Source organism: Cyphomyrmex costatus, unplaced genomic scaffold (assembly GCF_001594065.2).
Source record: "Cyphomyrmex costatus isolate MS0001 unplaced genomic scaffold, Ccosl1.0 scaffold135, whole genome shotgun sequence".
Classification (NCBI taxonomy): domain Eukaryota; kingdom Metazoa; phylum Arthropoda; class Insecta; order Hymenoptera; family Formicidae; genus Cyphomyrmex; species Cyphomyrmex costatus.
Window position 1 is genome coordinate 787,585 of NW_017275337.1, and position 21,955 is coordinate 809,539.

The 21,955-nt window shown below is 29.7% G+C and overlaps 2 protein-coding genes across 2 annotated transcripts; one reads left to right on the forward strand and one right to left on the reverse strand.

Annotated features, from left to right (window-relative positions):
- Positions 1–464: 464 nt before the first annotated feature.
- Agpat1 (1-Acylglycerol-3-phosphate O-acyltransferase 1) lies at positions 465–7,399 on the reverse strand. The gene is made up of 4 exons (XM_018551184.1): positions 7,215–7,399; positions 3,975–4,290; positions 3,729–3,894; positions 465–742 (listed from the first exon to the last, which is right to left on the reverse strand). The coding sequence occupies exons 1-4, from the start codon at positions 7,397–7,399 to the stop codon at positions 591–593; spliced, it is 819 nt and encodes a 272-aa protein (XP_018406686.1). The 3' UTR covers positions 465–590.
- A 6,073-nt stretch (positions 7,400–13,472) lies between these two features.
- LOC108782760 (uncharacterized) lies at positions 13,473–21,158 on the forward strand. Its single transcript, XM_018551117.1, has 7 exons — positions 13,473–13,551; positions 15,137–16,470; positions 17,850–18,049; positions 18,137–18,275; positions 18,369–18,590; positions 18,861–19,782; positions 19,879–21,158. Exons 1-7 carry the CDS (start codon positions 13,548–13,550, stop codon positions 21,156–21,158), a joined length of 4,101 nt encoding a protein of 1,366 aa, XP_018406619.1. The 5' UTR covers positions 13,473–13,547.
- Positions 21,159–21,955: the final 797 nt, after the last annotated feature.

Sequence of the window (21,955 nt, forward strand, 5' to 3'; positions counted from 1 at the left end):
GTTCAAATTCTCGCCGAAATTCTCGCGAGATTTATGCAATAATGAATAAACAAATTAAAATACGAGAAGAATGTAGACGAGTACCATAGAAAATTCTAATACTATCTACTTTCTCTGAGTCGGGGAGATTAAAATATAAATTAGGATACTATAATACTATTATACATTATACCAATAACGCAATAAGAGAACGCTATTCGAATGCTAAGTCTTTGGTTCCCGCGTGAAGACTTATTTGCTAATACTCTTCCTCTGATGGAAACATTTTTATAAAAAAACCACATAGATTGAGATCTTAGAAATTTTTAGTTTTTTGTAGATATTCATAGTGAGATGTAGAGTAGTGTTGTTTATTTGATAAACCAAGAAACCTTTCGCCTTCGAACAACGCCACTCTACATCTTACTACGAAATCTATGAAAAATTAAGAATTTCTAAGATCTTGTTTCAATCTATGTGGTTTTTAGGTTTTTAATCTTTCGTAAACATTTTTCTTTTTCGCCAGGACTTGTAAAGAAGTAAGCATATATTTGCTCTTTTTTTAATAAGACGAGTCCGTTAAAGTTCAATAATGATCATTCGATGTACTCTTACCGAACAGGAAGAGATTGTTGAATTTCGCGACTCGTCGCGTGAAATACTTCACTCATGGCGCTTCGTGTCTTTTCCATTAATTCTTCTACGTCGTCCGTACTGAGTCCCTCAGTTGAAATGGGTGGTAATGTCGTCACGAGAATGCGTCCTTTAATTAAGTGAATTTTATTGCTTCTGGTAATCTCGTACAAATTTCCGATAATTAAAGAAATTATATAATGTAGATACTATGGCTCAATAAATTAAAAATTAGATATAATATAAAGGCTACGAACCAAAAAAAAATATATTTAAATCAATAACAAAACACTAAAGAATATAATAGATACATCGAAAAGACATTATAATCGTGTTATAAACAATTATTACAGAAACACAAAAGATTGATAAACAGACGTTTCGACCTCGCTTGGGTCATCCTCAATATTAAAACGTATAAATTTAAATGATAATTAGCGAACCTTATAAAATAATGAATTACTTGTTGCACCATTCCTAGCTGCATAATATGAGATGTTAGCGATGTTGCTGATTACTGACATTGCAATAGTAGTTTTATTCTCTACAATTGAAAGATGAAAATCAACAGGTTACTTTACTTTGATGGTGTAGAGATACAATCAAAAGCTTAATACAATGTAACACAGCAACATTATATAATGAAGTTATAATTCCAATAATTTCGTTAGTGTGTTTTATTAGTCGAGATAATGCGTTCAGGGTACCTGTCATGGAACAAAGTTGGAAATAAGATGTTGTCAAGTCATTATATAAAAACGTTAGATAACGTTGAAAATGACCCAAGCAAGGTCGAAACGTCTGTTTATCAATCTTTTGTTTCTGTAATAATTGTTTATAATATATCTTTTCGATTATTATGTCTTTTCGATGTATTTATTATATTCTTTAGTGTTTTGTTATTGATTTAAATATATATATTTTTGGCTCGTAGCCTTATTTATATTATACCTAATTTTTAATAAAAAAATTATTTTTACAGATTGCTTCTTCTAGAGAATAATTCTATTATTCGATAAGTCACTAAGTTCTAACTTTTTATTTTATACATGTATCACACTGATTAATCCTTATATCAATACCCGAAAACTCCTTAGCTAAGAAAGATTTTAATTTTAGAACTGATATTAGAAATCATATTGTTAAGTGCAAAGATGTTATATTCTTTTTAGTTAGTGTTGCTGGAGGATTTTTTTTAAGCATTTATGAAGATAAAATTAAATTTTTAATGATTCAGTTATTTCTAATCTCAACAAAATTACCTTTTTAAAAAAAAGGGAATAAACGCGCCAAATGTGCTTTCGCTTCACAAAAAACCGTTACATATATTATTACAGTATACAAAAAATGAAATGAAATCTTTAAATTGCGCCAATTGTGAAAGAAATATATTTTCTTGCCACATATATAACATATACTTTATTTGAAAAAATAAAAGTACAAAAAACTTGGCGCTGCTAGACTTTAAAATATAATAAGTGAATGTTACATAAAAGAAGGGAATGTAGTTTAATGTTTATTTTTAAATTAATATAACTCATTCATGTATAATACTGTATCCTTGATTTTTTGTACATGTATTTATTTATACTTATTCTATACAAAATCTCACGATCTCACGCTGTGCGTTTACTTGGAACGAGACACTATATATACTATGTCTTAATAATCTGCATAAATCTTAATACTGCATTTCTTTCTTTTCGTTATTTTTCTTATTCGGTATTGTGTTTAATAACCATCTTACTATTGCATATTTTGAGATTAGCAGTTTTGTACTTTTATTTTTTGAAATAAAGTATATGTTATGTATGTGGCAAAAAACATATTCCTTTCGCAATGTAAAGATTTTATTTCATCCTTGTATATTGTAATAATCTATGTAACGGTATATTGTAATAATATATGTAACGGTTTTTTATGAGGTAAACACTTGGTACCTTTATTTCCTTTTTTTAAAAAGATAATTTTATTGAGATATCTCGCATTTTGCAACGTTAAATATCTCTTATAAATCTATATATACATACATATTATATGTATACATATTATGTTATTCTTATTATATTCAATACAATAATTAATAATGGACTTCTTATATTTCAATAAAACGAAGAAAATTTAATTCAGCTAAATAGGAGTCAGCGCGGTAAGAAGTGCGCAAATTTGTAGAAAAAAAAGAGTTTAATAAAACATAAGATACGTGATTACCATATTATGGAAATATCGAACGTCGATGTAATCACGTATCTTATGTTTCATTAAATAATTTTTTTTTTACAAATTTGCGCACGTTTTACCGCGCTGACCCCTATTTAGCCGAATTAAATTTTCTTCATCTCATTTTATTCTTTTTAAAGACGTATTTTTGAGATAATTTTATGATAAAAATTTTAATATAAAAATGTTAAAGATATAATAGCAATTAAATTTAGCTAATCACAGAGCTGACATTTTACGCGCTCAGGTATGACGATATGACAAATGAATGTATCACGCGACCCTTCCCCCCTTAACATGCAATATTTTTCAAAAAGTGATTTAAAAATATATCTCGCTTCGCGTTTACTTTTGGCGCGAGATAGTACAGTGTCTCTTGAAAAATTTCAATGACTATTTTCAGTTCGATTTCGTGTTGCAATGATGATAATCCTCTATTTGTCTATTGATACAATATTTAACGTTATACCATCATGCGCCATAAGTCAAAAGGTTGATTGCTCGAATAGACATTTCGAAACTAATATATAATATATGTATATATACACCAAACATCAAATTGATTTATAGAAAGAAAGTAAGAAGAATGTTAACGTCTAAACAGGCTAAAATAAATCTTGAAGTATAAAAAGCATGTGACATTCCATAATAGGTACTTTTTTGAAATAAGAGTTAAAATGCAAGTAAAATCTCGATCAAAAGCATATGGAGCATAAAATTAAGTTATCAATCTATATCCTTGAGATTTAACCAAATAAAATTGTTCTTGACCTGGGAGGTTTATTAAGTTTAACTTGAGATTTAATTCTTCAAAGGATTTAACTCTTCTACAAATTTTCTTCTTATTTTTAATATTTTTCAACTTTCCATTTTTTGTAGTCTTACAATTTACTTACCAGAATCAAATCTCTTCTCTTTTGCGCATAAAAAATAATAAGAAGAGAATACGACCGGTAGTATGGGTAACTGCGATCTGATCGCGACATGGAAGGCACCCTTCTTAAACGGATGTATCTCACCAGTGTTACGTCTAGTTCCTTCGGGAAATATCCACAATTTCACCTGTGAAGCGATGAGAAGTATAATAGAAAGCAAACGATAGTCAACACGAACATTCCACGCGTGATTATCCTTTATATTACCTTCTTTTCCTTGATCTCCTTCGTAGCGGTATTGAGGGCGGATCGTGCTTTCTCGGAATTCATTCTGTCGATGAAAATCAGTCCGCATAACCATGCGGCCAGGCCGACTGGCCATGCATAGAAAATTTCTTTTTTGGCAACGACAGTGCACTTATCCATTACCGGCCAAACATCAAACATCCCCAATATGTCTAATGAGCTTTGGTGATTTGCAACAATTATACAAGCCCTATTCTTCTCTAAGTGCTCCCTTCCTCGCAGCTCCCATCGTAGACCTAGCAGAGTATTAATGTGATGACACGACCACGATGCCATTCTGCAAGAAGGAAAAATATTCTCCCATAATAATACCAGTAATAAAATTAACTCGATAAAGCAATAATTTTATTTTATTGGCTAATATGAGACGCGCAGGCAAGAGAATCTTATACGTAAATCTTACACGTAAAAGAATCTTCCTAAGTTCAAGCATAATTACCGCGATGCTACAAAATATAATTAATGAACTTCCTTATATGCAATTGTATGAAAAAAATTAAACATCTAAAATGTGTCTCGTTTGTTTTTTAAATATTTCAATTTTTTCTCGTGAATATTGCAAGATAAATATTTATTTTTCGTGCGTATAATATTTATGTAGAAAATTTTGATACGCGTAAAAATCGTGCAAATAAAACTCCACCTTTTCTATAAATAATTTTTTAGTGTTGTGATATTGACGAAATTATTGTAGTTGACAATGTTTTCAATTACTTTGTCGGAATAGATCCATGCTGGTATGCGTCGTCTTCGTCTACAATATATGAAATAAGAAGTACAAGTAAGAAATTAGCCGATCATAATCGATCAATATCATAAAAAAATAATTATTTTTCTCATATTGAACTGTGCCATTAGGCAATTTCTTACATTTACTTCTTACGGTAAAGCTCACTCTGCATGTTTTAAATGATGCATTAATTGTTTATTAGTCAAAAGTTATGTAACACTACAATTGCGTTTATTAAAAAACGCATTATTAATGTGTGATGTTATTCTATTTTTATTTTACGTCTAATAATAAAGATAAAATAACAAAATAATGTTGAGATAACGTACTTTTCACGCGAACGTATTAATAAATTAAAATTGAATATAAATTGAGTATAAATTAAATAATTATGTAAACCAAATTTATTCGATTTCTTTCTTTTCTTTCATCACTTTATTTTCCTGTTTATATTTTATAATCATGGATATATTCTGCAAAAAATTACATCAGGATTTTAATGAAGTCAATTTTAAGCACTTATTTTATAATTACGAATAACTAGTTGTAGGCACTATGAAAAAAAACAGTTCTTTAAATCTCAGTACACTCTGTTTTTTTATTATTAAGAATTATTAATTTTTATCGAAAATTTTTATCTTCATTAAGTATACAATTAACCTGAAACAACATAAAAAAATTACATACAATTACAAAGTATTAAGAAAAAAATACAAAATTCTTCAATATTTTGGACTAGATAATCTTTCAAGGTTTAATTGTAAATTTACTGTATTGATTCATTTCTCTTTAAGTTAATTTCAAAGGTACAAGTCAATATAAAAAAATACTTATCGAGAGCTGTTTAGAACGCTTCGAACATTAGATAAATTCTATTTCTCTTTAGAACTTTGTACTATGCATTTCTTCAAAGTTCGTTGATCGCTACGTATAATTCAGTGAACGAGGTTCACGTATAAGAATGGATGCATGAAGACAACCCATTCATTCAACGACTGCGTTCAGCAGAGAAAGCAGTCAACGATTTATTTCGCCTTTGTATTTATGAAAAATAAATGTCATTTCTTATCTTTATTTTTTTTTTTAATTTTAGACTTGAAACTCACTCAGCGGTTTTATCATGATGTTAGCGCACATTTAGCATATAATTATGTATACTATTGTATATACATATAGAGCTTCAAAAATACAAATATGCAATTATTATCGATAAAAGTGCGTTCTCAAGAGGAGGAAACGGTTTGATAACGTATAATTACACGGAAAACAATTTCTGAAAAAAATAACTTCAATAAAGGTAACATTAAACAAAGTAAAATGATAGTAAAACCATCAATTTTGTTAAAGAGCTATATTTTAAAAAATTCACAAATTTCCAATATTTAGCATTTTAAAGAAATTCAAGTCCAATATGTCGAAGTATAATCGCAACGATTTCTACAAATTTATCCTCCCTTTTCTAATTATTCCTTATTAATAAACATTAATGCTATTGTAATATATACAAATTTTAATTAATCAATCGATAAAAAAATCTAATTTAATTTAAGAAATTTTAATGTCAAGATATTGAAATATTGCATAGATTTCACGAATTATCTCTTCGCCACTTACTAATTTAATTAACAAGGATTAGTGTTGTTAGTGTAGGGTGCTTTCCATTTAGTAATGTAAATATTATTTTTTCTTAACATTCAACAAGTATAACGAAGATACATATACATCGTTGTTGTATCAACTTATATCACTATGAAAAGCACCCATATATATAGAAATTTTAATAGATTCAATTGATACTCATTGTCAGATTCAGTGTTAACACTTGATAGTACAAAGTAGTACTTCAAATGTCTGAGTACTACACATTCAAGTACATTAATATATATAGCTAGCGAAAATATTCATTGTCAACAAGCTAAATATAGCAGTCGTTATTGTTGGGAGTGTCACTGATCTCCACTCAACCATCCCTCAATAATTAGTCCCCATACATTTTCTTCGGAGCGATTGTCTCTACCATGAATGCCGAGACGACATAAGTATTGGACATTTATCATTTTATTTGTGACGGAAAGCTGCCATTATTATGGGAAGAGACTCATTTTCTCCCATATGGCATATCATATCTCCGAGGGCACACCAAGTTTAAATCCTTCCCTCCCTTTCTCCCGCACCAGCATCGTTGTCGCTCGTCACAGTACTCGGCAGAGCAACAACTACAAACACCACCATCATCATATCACCGCCACCCACTGACAGAACAGGCAGCGAACACCGGTCAATAAGTTCTCGTGGCGGTCTACGGCCGCCGCGACGGCTGTCAAACTCCGCTGCGAGAAAATAAAAACAAAGACGCGCGCGAGAGAAGCGTCGAAGGTGGTGCGGTTGTTGAACGGGGAGAGAATCGAAGACAGAGACGCAACTTAATACGTGATAATATAATAATATCGATCGATTGCGGAGGTACTAACAGGAAGTTCTTGACATTGCCAGGCCGCAACGAGAGGATGGGCATGAGCACGACTGCGATCACCATCACGACACCATAGTAAATGAGGAATTTGAAGTAATAGCGGAAGGTGCGGCTGGTCTCGTAGAGAAACGGCAGCACGAGGATAAAGCCGACGAGGATCACCTCGAAACACGACGGAGCCATCTTCCGCGGCCGGAGGGACGACGACGTGAGACAGATTCAAACTTTGAACACGCGAGCCTTTTCCGTTCTTTCTTTCTCTTCGTTTCTTTTTTTTTCTGCCCCGCGACGATTACGTTCACGCGACTTTATTACGGCCTTTATCGCCGCTCCCTCGCCCGAGACTTGGCGGGGCTTCCGACGCGACGACAGGGTCCCTCGGAGCTGAACGCGACGTGACACGCTGCTCACTGCTGCGCAAGCGAAGCACTGCCTTCAATGCCGTCGTCCGACGACAAACGTTTCCGTGCCGTTTGCAAAGAGGGAGAGAGAGACCCTCGACCCTCTCCGCGTGTTCTACCCCCTACTTATCACTATACTTATATACTAGCTGCAATCCCCGGTCTCGGCTTAGACACGAAGACACTAATTTTAGTTATTGAGGATATACTTGTCACGATATATATATATATATATTAAAACAAATTCATGAAAAATTAAAAAAAAAAACACTTTTTAAATACTGCTTTAAATATTTGTATTATTTAATATCATATAGGTATACCTCTTTTAAATGTAATAGGCTGCGTTCAACAGAAAAAGCAACTTTCCAACTGTTGTAACAAACTCTTTTAATATACACTGGCCAACGAAATTAACGCGACACCTGTTTCACTTTGCAAAAATAGGTAAATTTCAAGATAGAATAACTTCGTCATAAATCGTCGTATCGAGATGTTTAAAAAACATCATTTTTTTTCACCGAGTTATTCAACATTGAAGCAAAAGGGTCATTTATAAATTGTTTTTTTAAACATTTCAGTACGATGATTTTTGATAAAGTTATTCTATCTTAAAATTTGCCTATTTTTGCAGAGTGAAACAGGTATTGCGTTAATTGGCCAGTGTATATGATTGAATTTTGTCCTTTATTTTTTGCTGAATCATAAATATATAATTAATCATATGAAAAAATTTTGCAATAGTTGCAAAGCTGCGTTTTTTACTGAACAGAGAGTCATTAAATGTTTTAATCGTTTTTCTAAAGCAAAGTTTGATAGAGATCTTTGGATCAGCGTCAAAATCTAAAATCTTTGCAAGGGCTAAAATCCATTTACTGGCTTTTAGCCCTTCAATTGTTCTATTTTGTTTTATACTTACAGAGCCTTATTATTATTTATTATGCTTATTTATTAAACTTTTTTGTTACTAAAATTTTTTATACGATTTTGTAATAAACTTTTTAGATATTCATGAAGCAAATAATATATAATTATCTGAACTACTCTTTTTTGTCAATATTATATATATATAATGAAAATGTATGTGATGTCAATGCAAATAACATCACTATTCTAATAATTATACCAGTGTAATTATTATACCAGTAAAAAGTGATCAAGATATACTTATGTGCATATTGCTTATCTGCGTGTATTTATAATTTTGCATTTTATTATAACGTTTTTCTTTTTTCTTTTTTACATAAGAAACTTAATATATTAATAAATTATTAATATTTAATTAATCAATTTAGTTAATTAATCAATTATCAATATTTAATTAATCAACTTAAATTAATTATAATTCTTAATTGCGTACACAATAAATAGTATTGATCGTTCGACTGAAAAGGCAACATTCCGATTGTACTTAATAATCAGATAAGACATAAAAGAATATCGATTGTTCACCGTACAAATATTTTTCAGACATATATGTACGCATTCGATGATTAATCATAGTAACAGTTGCTGATCCCGAAGGCCCGGTTGCACCAACATTACTTAATTTTAAACGAGACTTAAAACTGTATTTCGTATTAAAGCTGAAAGATAGACAGAGACAGAGACAGTTTAAATCACGCTTAAAATCGAAATCATGTTGGTGCAATCGGGCCTAAGCAAATTAAGTGATAGTAATACGCTTGCAAATTGGCAACAAATTCAATCAAGTTTTGTATTAAAACCGGTGTCATCCGTGTCTTTGTTATAAAAAGAATAAAATATTGTTTAACTTGTAAAATTTTCATTTAAGAAATGAGAGCAAGTTATCATTAAATATCGTGTAAGATTTGCTGGCATAACAGCTACAAATAGATAGGAAAACCCGAACGAAAATATGCACAGCACAATATGACCGCAAATTGGCAGCAAATACCAATCAACCAAACTTGCTTCGCTCTCACTTTAACAAATTTTGTTGTATTTTCGCTGTTATTTTGTTTTATTTCTGCAAATTTAGAGTCAATTTAACAGATTTTGCATTACATTTGTTGTCATTTTTGCCAAGGAAATTTGTTGCAAACGTGTTTGATAAAATAATATTTTTCTCATATTATTGTAATCCTCTAACTGAGTGCATACACATAAAATATATTTCGAAGTTTTATTCTGTCCGCATACAACTGACATACATCAACAAGACGTTTACCTTGTTTATGTACGTCAGTTGTATGCGAAATAAATCTAACATTTTTTTTGTTTCTGCTAGTAAATAATTTTATGTTTTAGAGAAATTACTTAAAGTGTTATCTGATTATCATGTCTGATCATGATATTGACCGATTAGATATTTCAAAAATAAATGATAATGTAAAAATAGAGTTGGGGAAAAATAGTCTGTAATTTCGTTAGAATTGTAATAATAAATACACGCAAAATTTAAAAAAGATTTTGAGATAATCTAATTTGTGTCTTCATTTTCTTTTAGTCTTCTGTAAAGAGTTTAATTGTATTTTCGTTTAACGCGGTGACATAATTATTAAATTTTTTTATAAGAAAGCAATTATTTTCTATATCTTTGGTCTTTAACAGTTATTTTCTATCTAGTATTTCCTTTTCGTGAGCCAGAAAAATTTATGTATAGAAGAAGTCTAATAAAATTCAGGATAAAGTGATGAAGCCTTTATATGCTCTGTGTGAGGTTTTAAATTTCCTTTGACTTTAACTTTAAAATATTTAAAGTTTACGAGAGCAAATTATTTATGAAAAAAAAATCCTGCTTATAATAACCCAAAAAAGTGCTTTCTCATCACTAATACTCCATATTATCTAAAGCTTGAAAACGATAAATATAAGTGTCTATATAGATAATGCACGGCTGCATTTTTAAGGTACATTTTTTAAAATTTTAGTTTTCTATTTTCTACAATGGAAATTATGGCGACTTTAACGTGGACAGCAACACGGTGCATGTGGTCAATGTATATAGTGTGCATGATGTATCATTTATTCTTATTTAAATTTAGTGAACAATAGAGATATAAAATGAAATATCATATGGTATCATACGCTTTACGAAATGCAGCCCAAATCATTTTGAGCACAAAAGTGAATCTTTTCGTCCACGTTATGATCGCAATTAATTTTTATTGATACGAATGGAAGACGAAAATATATAATAGAAAACACCTCGACGATATCTGTGAAAATCGACGGATTAGGGGAAGTTTATTATTCCTATGAAGATTAAAAAGAATTAACAGAAATATATAAGAGTAAATATAATTAAGTCACACACTTTTATTCTAAATCATGAAAGAGAATAATGATCTAATTAATAATTAATTAGCTTTCTACCTATTCTATTTCTACATAATTATTTAATTCTTATTAGAGGCAAGAATTAAAAAGGAAGACAAGAGATTAATATTATATCTTTTTTATATTTTTTATTTTATAAGTTAATTTTATCATACACACTAAAAGATGAGCTTATATATCTGTATATATCAATAATTTAAAAATAGAAAGAAACAGAGGGGGAGATAATATTTTTAATTGCTCATTATTGATTTCAAAAATATTAAAGTATATAATATTATAAATATTAAATGTTATAATTTACGTTATTTCTTATCTGTAATTTAATTCATTTAATTCAAATAAATCAAAATAAAAAATAGCATGAGCGTAAAAAGTTGTTGAAATGATCATATAGTATATGTAGTTATCTTTTATGGGGTGGTGTTTTGCATTCCAAACGTATCATATATTTTATGATAAGATACGTTGTATGTATGTACATATTAGTAAAATATGAAATGAACTTGCATGATACCTTTATATTTCTGACATTAATTTTAACATTGTAAATTATTTTTGAGAAAAAATATAGTTAAATTATTAGTTAAATTAGTTAAAGTATTACAGTTATATATGTTAAAATAATGTGCGTGCATGTGTGTGTATGTGTGTGTATGTGTGTATATCAATGCAACAAGGAAAAAACAGATCTATACGTCTTTTTTCTCATTTTTTGAAAAAATGGAGAAAAATTCAAAAATTGGATTTACATATATTCCAGTATTATCATAGTTAATAGTATCTATATTTATTTCTACCAATATTGCAGTTTAACTTTTAATCTTAATCTGTTTTTAATTTTTTTCTAGTTTCAAACATTTGAAAAAAATGAAGATTAAATTAAAATAAAATAAAAATTAATTTTCATTGATAGAACTGAACATAAAAGTAATTTAAAAACAATAATCGTATGTAGTCAGAGATCTTATGTTTATAAGTTTATTTTTTTAAGTATTATTTAATTATTTTTTAAGTAACTATATCGTATGAGTATTTCGAACGTACTGATTGATTTATTGAAAAAAGGGGGAAAGCTGTCAAAGATTTTGAATCCCTTTCCTCATATATTCTCTATTCTACGGCCAATCATCGATGATGATGCGCGTCCATGCTGTAAAGTATCTAGGTGCGTTCCGTTTCTCGCATGATGTGTATAATGCGTCGTTTATTTTCGTTGCTCATCAAATGTTAAACAAGGACAATTGATGCACCATGCGCATCATGTGCGAAACGGAACGCATGCTAGAACTCGCTCTGAGTTCCTTAATTTCAGAGAAATGTGTTTGAAATCAACATGTAGTTTTCAAATCTAAAGAATCGAAATGATTGGCTACACATTTCTTGGTCTAAAAATTCAGACCGAGTTCTAGCATTAACCCGGATCCTCATACGGGCAACAGCGCTTTGACACCAAACGCTGATTGGTGAAAAACCGGTGGCGAGGGTAAAATTTACCCCCATAACCCGTTTTTCACCAATCAGTGTCCGGTGTCAAAGCGCTGTTGTCCGTATGAGGATCCGGGCTTAAAAGAGGAGCACAGACTTTGCATAACGCATAAACCATATACATAAAGAATTTGAATGGTCCATTGACTCATGCATAAGAAAATGGGCCAATGAAATTCCTTATGCACATGCTTTATGCGTTATGCAAAAGTCTGTGCTCCCCGCTTTAGGCTTGTTCTTTTTGCCTGCACTGTCTGAACTGGTGCAGATAGTGCAATAAGTTGAAGTGAAATAAACGTATATCTGTTTCACTTCAACTTATTGCACTCTGTGCACCAGTTCAGTAAAAAGAACAGGCCTATTGTGAACATTGGACTGCAGTCCATTGGAATTGACCAATCGCATTTGTCGACAACAGATGCGATTGGCCAATTCTAGAGACTCTTGCCAGCTCTTGCAGTGCTAAAATTTTCAGGGATTTTAAGCAACGCAAACGAACCTAATGTTGTTAGCACTGCTCTACATATTCAAAAATTTTTATGTATTTCGTTAAACTTTAAAGGAGCCAAAAGGAATGTTGAATGTTGGACCGGTTGGATCTAATTGTGAAAACTGAGAAGGTAGAAAATTATATTCTTCAGTTCTGCTGAAGCTAGCTAAAAACATAGTCGTATAATTTTTATACGTGTTTAGTTTTCCTCAATTTTTTTTCTTTGCTTCTCGATGTAGACACAAGCTTTGTTTTTCTTTAAAGAAGGAAGAATACTGGATTGAAATTTTCGCCATTTACATTACATACAGCGCCACATATTGTCGTTTTTCAGACGACTAGACGAGTCCAAACAAGTAAAGCGACGATTAATTGAGAATTAGGCGCATTAAATTGTTTTTTTTCCACAAAGAAAACCTTCCTTAGGTAAGATAAAACTTTGCAAATGGCAAAAAACTATCGTTTCTTTTCGTAATCGAGAACTTTTCCTTATTTTAACAAATCTGGAAAGCTTTCTGTTTTATCTAACCTATTTCCATGTTTTATACTTACACTCTACAGCATGCATAAGCGTTATTCGATATGCAATCTAATCCGCTTGAGCCCTAAACCTCGATGTTTATTGTGAACTATCAACGCTTGCAAAAAGATGAGTAAGTTGCATTTTGCATGCAGTCTCGTTTTTGTATATAAGCCTTTATACAAAAAAGTTGAACGTATCAGTTTTTAAATATTACTTTGTTTTATTCCACGAGATAATTTATCGTCATCATTTTTTTCGACTTAATTTTCTTTAACACATATACCTCATTTAAGGTTAGATTATTTTTTGTTTCTGTTCTCAGTTATTAATTATGCTATTATTTGTGAATATTAAATGAATTTATATTCTGAAATCATACAAGCTTCGAATCTTAATCTTATTTTTTACTTGAAACTCTAGCTTAAGTAGACATTTTCTTGACTCACAGTAAAAGGTCTTATCTTTTTTACCTGAATTTCTATAGCATAGGTCATTTTCAAGAAGTTCAGGTAAAGAGAAATACTTTCAATACTAGGAAGATTTTTGGTATTTCTTAAAATTTTCATTGTTTTATTAGTTTTTTCTTATTCATAGATATATATATATACATATCTATGAATTTAAAATAAAATATGAATATATATATATATATTCATATTTTATTTTAAATTCATAGATGTATTATTTCAATATACAACTTCAATCTAAATAGTAGTTCTCTTGTAATATTATTAGTATTATTTTTTTAAAGAATTTTTCAAGTTCTAAATAATGAAAAATAAGATTGTAAAGCAGCAACATTATTCCAAATTATTATAATTTAATAATTATAAAAAGTTCCAAAGAATCCATATTCTCCAATTATGGATTAATGATATAATTAACTAGCAATTAAAATAGCATTAAAATAACATTAGTAACTAAATTTAGTAGTAAAATATATTCTAAAATCAAATTTAAATCTCATAAACATAAAAAAAGTTGAATTGATAATATATGTCAGATTTCAGAATAGAAGATGCATTTCTATTTATAATTTTCTTTGATGATTTATCACATTTTGATATAAAAATCATTTAAAGTCAACTTAGAAACACCATGTGACACTAGATGCTGTTCTTTAGATCTATTCTTTTCAATTTTTTGTATTATATCTTTTCATAGTGAAGTAACTAAGTAAGAAATTAATCTAAAATAACAGATCTTTTGGCTGCATTGGATTACATTAAAACTTTTAATCTCGCTTTTGTTAAACTCATGTTCTGTATGAATGTATACAATCTCAGCTACAAAGAATAGATTTTAGATGGATTATAAATATCATTTTATATTTATAGTATTGATCATTCGATACATATACTTTCAAACATAAAAATTAATATTTTTGCTATATAGATAGATTATAAGATAATTTGAATTTATAAAATTTTATTAAGCCTATACACTAGTCAAATTTACTTGGATTACTTATTTTTGAAGTGTTTACCATTTCGACAGGGTCTTGAAGAAGTCGGATTGTAATCAGTTGGATAAAAAAAATCTAAATCCAATGTAGTCGAAAAATTTTGAATCATAATAGACAACTAATTAAATTTTACTCGAACATGGTAGATTTTTTTATGGCAAATATAGAGTGATAGTGTAAGGGTAATTATAACATTTTTGTTTTTTTATTCTATAAGATAATAATACGTTTTTTTTTTTTTACTAAACAGAGATGGCGAACCAAGACGAAATTCGTACGCTTGTCCTGTCATTATTAATCGCCAGGAAAGGTTCGACCCCTGTAACTGTTCTTGAGAGAGATTATTATGAAATAGAGAAGAAACGTATACCATATAAAAAATTTGGTTATAACAATTTAGTACATTTTCTACAAAGTATGCCTGATCATTTTGTTGTCGAAGAATATGAAGGTATTCACTACGTACGCGGGATAGCGAATAAAAGTAAGCATGTGAGTTCGTTGGTGTCACGCCAGAAAACTACCACCAACTCAAGAATCAAATATCCACTTCGTCAGGCAACTACATTCAATCGTCGAAATCAGCACACAAGGTTTCAACAAGTTAGACTCACACCTGACAAGTTATGTCTTCTTGTTCAGTATATCAAAAGTAATCCAAATGGTGTGAGTTTGCAAAACGCTGTACTATACGCACAACAGTTAGTACCACATGTTAATATCTCTTCATCTGATTTGCATACACAACTGTATGAGCTATCGCATCAGTTGTGCATGGATGGCTACATGATATATGCGGTCCAGAATGGTTTGCAAAGTAACGTAGTCCAGCAACCAAGTAACCGACGACCTTTAATAGAAACGCCATCAACGCAGTTCTGGAACGAGCCAGAGTTATCGAGCGATTCAATCTTGCCCCCGAAACAAACTGAATATGCTGCCGGACAGGAAGACTTTGAGTGGGTAGAGTATTTTAGTGATGAAGGTGATTTCGTATCAGTCCATACTAGTAGCAACAACATCAATAATTGCAAAAAACGTGCAAAAACAAGCGAGCTGCTTGTAACAAATCTTGCACAGCACGTAAAATCCGAACAAACTGACATGTTCAATTACAACAAGAATGAAGATGATATTGAAATCAATGAAAATGATTACTTTCCAATGAATTACAACAATACGGAAATGAGAGCTACTGAATGTTCACAGGACAAATCCGAGATAGTAAGCGACAGAATAAAGACTCGATTGAGGGAGTTACTGCAAAAATATCCGAATGGCATCTGGTGTGCTGAACTGCCTGACATATATCTTAAAGAATACAAGGTGCACCTTAATTATAACAAGCTAGGCTTCACAAGTGTGCGCGAATTTACGTCTTACTTACCGAAAATTTTCTATATGACGCAAGTTAAGAAGACTGATGACTTTAAATTATATAGTGCGGATAAGAGGCCAGTAGTTCCAAATACGGAGCTTACTAATGAACCATGTGCATCGCAAGATCACCGATATGATGAACGTGGAACAGCGCAAACACAATACAATAATGATGATGACAAAGCACCAATCCCATCAAAAGTTGTACGTAATAAGTTATTCACTGATAATATGTATATTTGTTTAATGATATTTTAGAATTAGCTCTAGGATTTACTAGTAAAGAGTATATATTCTTGTTGGTTATATGATACATTATTAATTATGAGATAACACTTTGGCAAAAGTACTTTTTTTTCTCTCTAAAGTACAACATTTCTCAAAAATTTTTTGCTTTGAACATTCTACTATTGATAAAATTGGCGTAGCATGATAAAATTTTGAGTAAAATAGACAAAGAAAGACATTTTTAGCCATTATGCGAGAAGGTTTGCGGGTTATCGCCGTGTCTTTCTTCATTTTTAATGCGATAACCCGCAAACCTTCTCGCATAATTGAAGAAAATATCCGTGAAAGCCTCAAAAGCGTAATTTTTAGCCATTTTTAATATTTTTTTTACAGCAAAATAAAAAAACCTAATTTCTAAATAAAATTTGTAGCATCTAAAAGTAAATTCAAGAACTATTAAATAAATTTTAGTTTATTATCATAAATAACAACTTATTTTTATTAAATTATGATTGTTTGAATTTTAGACTTTTTGTATAATAATATAATTATACACAGTTAAACAAATAATCAATTTTCTTTGAAATATACACACCATAGTACATATTCCGAAGATTTTTTTCACTATGAACACGACACCGTTGTTAAAATTTGTGTAGCACATCATGATTTTTAATAAATTGAGGTGGTTTTTTTATCTATTTTATTTTAGTATTATATACTATAATTCCTAAAGTGCTATGCAAATTCTGATAATGGCATCATGTTGAAAACGAGAAAAAATTTGGGATATGTACTACAACACTTCGAAGAAAAAAAAGTATTTCTGTTGAATTGTATAATTGTACAAAAAGTCTAATATTCAAATAATATTTTGCGCAAAAAAAATCTTCAGAAAATGTACTGTTGTGTACTTTGAAGATAAGTTTAACTATTGGAAGGGTAATTGATAGTGTTAAAATTATTGTTTTCTTTTATTATTATTAAGATCTATGAAATAATGTAAGTTAAACATTAATTCATTTGTGTTTAATATTTATTTCAAATTTATTTCAATATTTATTAGAAATCTTGTATATTGTTATTACATTTAAGTAAAAGGATAAAAATTTATGAATAACATAAATTTTATAATAATACATAAAAATATATGTATCTATAATGCTTTCTTCTTTACATCTATATATTGTATTAATTTAGTTAAGTAATTATATTTTTTATATAATTTGTTTATTATATTAAACGATACGTTTATTATAATAATTGATATTTATTATAATGAATGTCAAAAGAACGTTTATTATTTGTGATACAACATGACAATTTAATGACTATGATAATCTATAATTTTACAGTCGCCAAAAATTACCAAGAAATACGCTCCTGACGAAGTAATGAATTATGGCGATGATGTAAACAAAATACTAGTAACTGATTTAAAATGCACCAAAAAATACTTAGAGATATATGTTATAGAAGTGTTTAATCCGAGCTTTTTCTGGATACATCTCCGAGAAAACGTAAAACAATTTGAAAACATGATGGATGAACTATCGTAAGTATATGAGCAGTTGATCAATCTTAGCACATTGTTTTTTTAATGTTGGTATTAAAATCTGAATAAAAATTGTCTCGTTTTCAGTGATTTCTATGAACTTAACAAATATAATTATACAATTCCAAATATTGCCTTGAAAGAGAACATGCATTGTGCATGCGTTTACGATGATAGGTGGCATCGAGCAGTCATTAAGAAATTAAAAGTAGATAACAGAGCAACGGTTAGTATAATGATAAGTTTTCAACAAATACTTAATTTCATAAACGTTTAGAAATTATGTTTTGATATGTAACAACTTTATCTTCTAAAACAGGTATGGTTTTATGATTATGGCACTGTGAAGGCATATGCAGGTCAAGATTTATATTATTTGCATTCAAAGTTTTCCATTTTACCTGCCCAAGCAATACCTTGTGGTTTATATGATGTTAAACCAAATGTTGATGAGAAGTGGAAGAAGAGCGTAAATGATAAATTTGTCGACAAAATCGCTGACACTCTTCTAGCTGTAACTATAATTACTGTTGATCCTCAGGTGAGATTATTTTCTTTACTTCTGCAATTTAAAGTATTGTAATTCTTAATTTTGAATTATATATACATATATATATATTTGTAATTATTGATATCTTTGTGTTTTTATTATTTTAATGTCTATAATTATTTTATTTATATCAATTTTTTATTTTAATTTTTAATATTAAAGAAACAATTACATCTTAATTCTAAATTTTTAACATTAAATTATGTAACTTAATGTTATTACAAATTTATTATTAAATTAATTTTCGGATTATTTTGATAGTACAATTCCATGATGGTCGTTTTGACCGATACAAGTGAAGAAGAGGATGTGTGTATAAACAATTGGTTAGTGAAAGAGAAACTAGCACAAGTTGGTAAAATGGTGGGTACATGTGACATAATAAATTATCTAAGGTTCGATTTTGACTTTTCTACGTCTATCAGACGCGAAGACAATATAAATAAATCACAGCACTGTAGAGATCAATCAGTATTGTATGATGAAAGAATGCATGTATTATCCGATGTAAAAGGCGAAGATATTGAACAGAAAACTGTCAAGTCCTTGCATAACATTCCGGCCAGTAAAATAAAAGTCCTGCAGTTATTATCAAATAAATCACCGAATGCCAAATCTTTAAATGACAATACTAATCATACTAAATCTCCATCCGTTAAATCTATACCTACTAAATATCTGGATGCTAACTCTTTAAATACATCATTGGATAGTTTTTCGGATACCAAGTCATCGGATGCTAAATTGCAGTCAAGTAATTCATCATATTTGCAAAATAGGAGATCTAGGACGCCTAAAGAACTTATTTCAGTGTTAGAAAAATTAGAAAAATCGAAGCTTAATGGAATATTCAATTCTAATTCTAAGACTTCCATATCCGAGGCAAACGAAAATAATGTAAGACAAATCGATTCAAGCAGGAAAAAAGACTCGCAGTGTAGCAATGAACTTTGTTACGGTTTTATGAACTTCATTTCGAGAGATTCCGACAATGAAAGTGATCAGAACGATTTCGGGACGTTTAGGAGTTTATATGGCGGACATGGCTTGATGGAACCTATTGATTGGTCAGTAATAAGACAGGAAAATAATCTTGCTCACAGAACTATTATATCAACGAAAGAGTGTAAGAGCAATGTAGAAGATAAATCGGAATCGTATAATCAGAGAAATAAATTACTTGGCAAACAATATTTTTTAAACTTGACTTCTTTAGAAAATGAAAACTTTTTACCTGAAAATAATATTGATTCTAATGTTGAAAATGCCGATTTTTTAGATATACTGAAAGACAATATCTTGTATACAGTATCTGATCATACTGTCACAGTAATGTTTACACCAAACGTAAAACTCAAGACATTGCATGACAATCAATCTGACGATACGAATTCCAGCATAAATATTGTTGAACGCATTGACATAGCTTCTTCAGAGGAAATTGATCAGAAGGTGAACAAAAATGACAAAGTGTACAATGGCAAAGTAAAAGCTGATCAGAAAATAAGGGACAAAGATTCGAATACAGATTCAGAGTCAGTTTTCTTTAATATGTCTAATAATATAGATAATACAACTAGAGAAATGTCTGAATGCAGTTCAAATGATTCCTCTCAATCCAATACAAATAATAAAACGTATAATCCTAGATTTAAGACAATATTGGACAAAATGAAGCGCAAGCAGATGAATTCGATGAACTCCAATTTCATTAACATAAGTAAATCTTCCAGCAGCGAACAAATTCCGTTGTCATCTTATAGTTGCAATACCTCCGACGATACTATTATCTCATCGCATGACGAACAATTTAAGGCATCTAATGTGATTGAGATGAATACTTCCACAACAGTCAAAAAGTACCTATCTGAGAAATTATCTAAGAAGTTGACAGATGAATCGCATAGCGATTCTGAAGAAACAAGAGATCTTTCGTCCTTGGAAACAGATTCTATTATTTCTTCTAACATTGATGATACAAAGCAGTGTCTATTGAATCAGTCTTTGGAAAATGATTCTTTTGCTTCTAATGCTATTGTTTCTTCTAACGTTAATGATACAAAGAAGTGTCTATTGGATCAGTCTTTGTGTGTGGAAAATGATTCTTTTGCTTCTTCTAATGCTGATAGCACAAAACAATATCAGAATCAGTCCTCTGATGTTGTTACGTCATCCTGTAATATTAATGATTCAAACAATCCATTGATTACAATAAATGAAACGTTGAACATTTCGAACTTAATGCAAAAATTGTTAAAGATTACGCAAAATGTACCTGATAATTCTGACCAATTGGATTCTGATGATCTAAGCCAAGAAAGCGTTAAAGATGATAACAGTGACGAAAGTAAGAGGGACGATATATCTGATTGTATATCTGAAACGTACGAAACAATAAATGATGTGAATATAATTGAGAAAGAACCTGTTCCATTGATTTTTGATGACTGCGATATAGCATCCGATGACAGTGAATGGGATGCAGGTGCAGGGTCTGACTTTCTTTCTGAGCTCGAAGAAATGTTTAAAGTAACAATTGCAAATTCAACCGAAATTTAAAATGAAAGATGAAATTAAAAATTTTATCGTGAGAGAAAATTTTGCGCTATAGATCGTAAAAATAAACAACTTTTTTATGTAAAAAAAAAGCGTTTGTATGATTTTGTATCATACTTAATTATAATCGCATAATATTTAAGTTAAAATTGTATTATCATTATATAATTATTGAAATGTTACAAATTATAATTATTAATAATATAATATAAATTATAGTTATTGTAATTAGTGATTATTATAATTATTACTAATAAACGTTGTAATATTAAATTATATTATTTTTAATATAATTTTAATATGTAATTTTTAAAGTATTTAGATATTATTAATAATTATATAATTTTTTGATGAAATTCAACTACTAGTATATGTGTTTATCTTTATAATTATTTTTCAAATTTGTAACATGTATATTGAGTTACTGGTTTATGATTCTGGGAAAAATTGGAACCTTATGTGGTGTTATGTGTATTTGTGATTGTAGTTGCTACTTTATACCACATTGTAATAAAGAAATTTGAATGTGCAAAAGTATACGTGTGCATTTATTATACTAATCGACGTGTGTGGTAACACTACGATCTCATAAAGTGATAATTTTTCCCGAATTGTAGTTTACCTAATCGGTTATCTCGAGCCTATTAAAAAATTCATCAATATATATATTTGAGCATTTACTTTTTAAAATCTAAAATTCAAACATTGCTTTCTGAAATTTTAAATTTGATTGTTTACTTTCTTTTATAATTAAAAAATGTTATTATTTTATTTCGAATGTATCACTTTATCTGATCTTT

Bases quoted from the DNA above. Each gene is read 5' to 3' on its own strand.
- Agpat1 (XM_018551184.1), bottom strand. From the start codon at position 7,399: ATGGCTCCGTCGTGTTTCGAGGTGATCCTCGTCGGCTTTATCCTCGTG. The intron at 4,291-7,214 runs GTTAGTACCTCC...TCCTTCTTGCAG, and splicing joins GGCAATGTCAAGAACTTCCT to AATGGCATCGTGGTCGTGTC. The intron at 743-3,728 runs GTAAGTAAATTG...ACTTAATTAAAG, and splicing joins AGAGAAGAGATTTGATTCTG to GACGCATTCTCGTGACGACA.
- LOC108782760 (XM_018551117.1), top strand. The intron at 16,471-17,849 runs GTACGTAATAAG...ATAATTTTACAG, and splicing joins CACCAATCCCATCAAAAGTT to TCGCCAAAAATTACCAAGAA. The intron at 18,591-18,860 runs GTGAGATTATTT...TTATTTTGATAG, and splicing joins TAATTACTGTTGATCCTCAG to TACAATTCCATGATGGTCGT.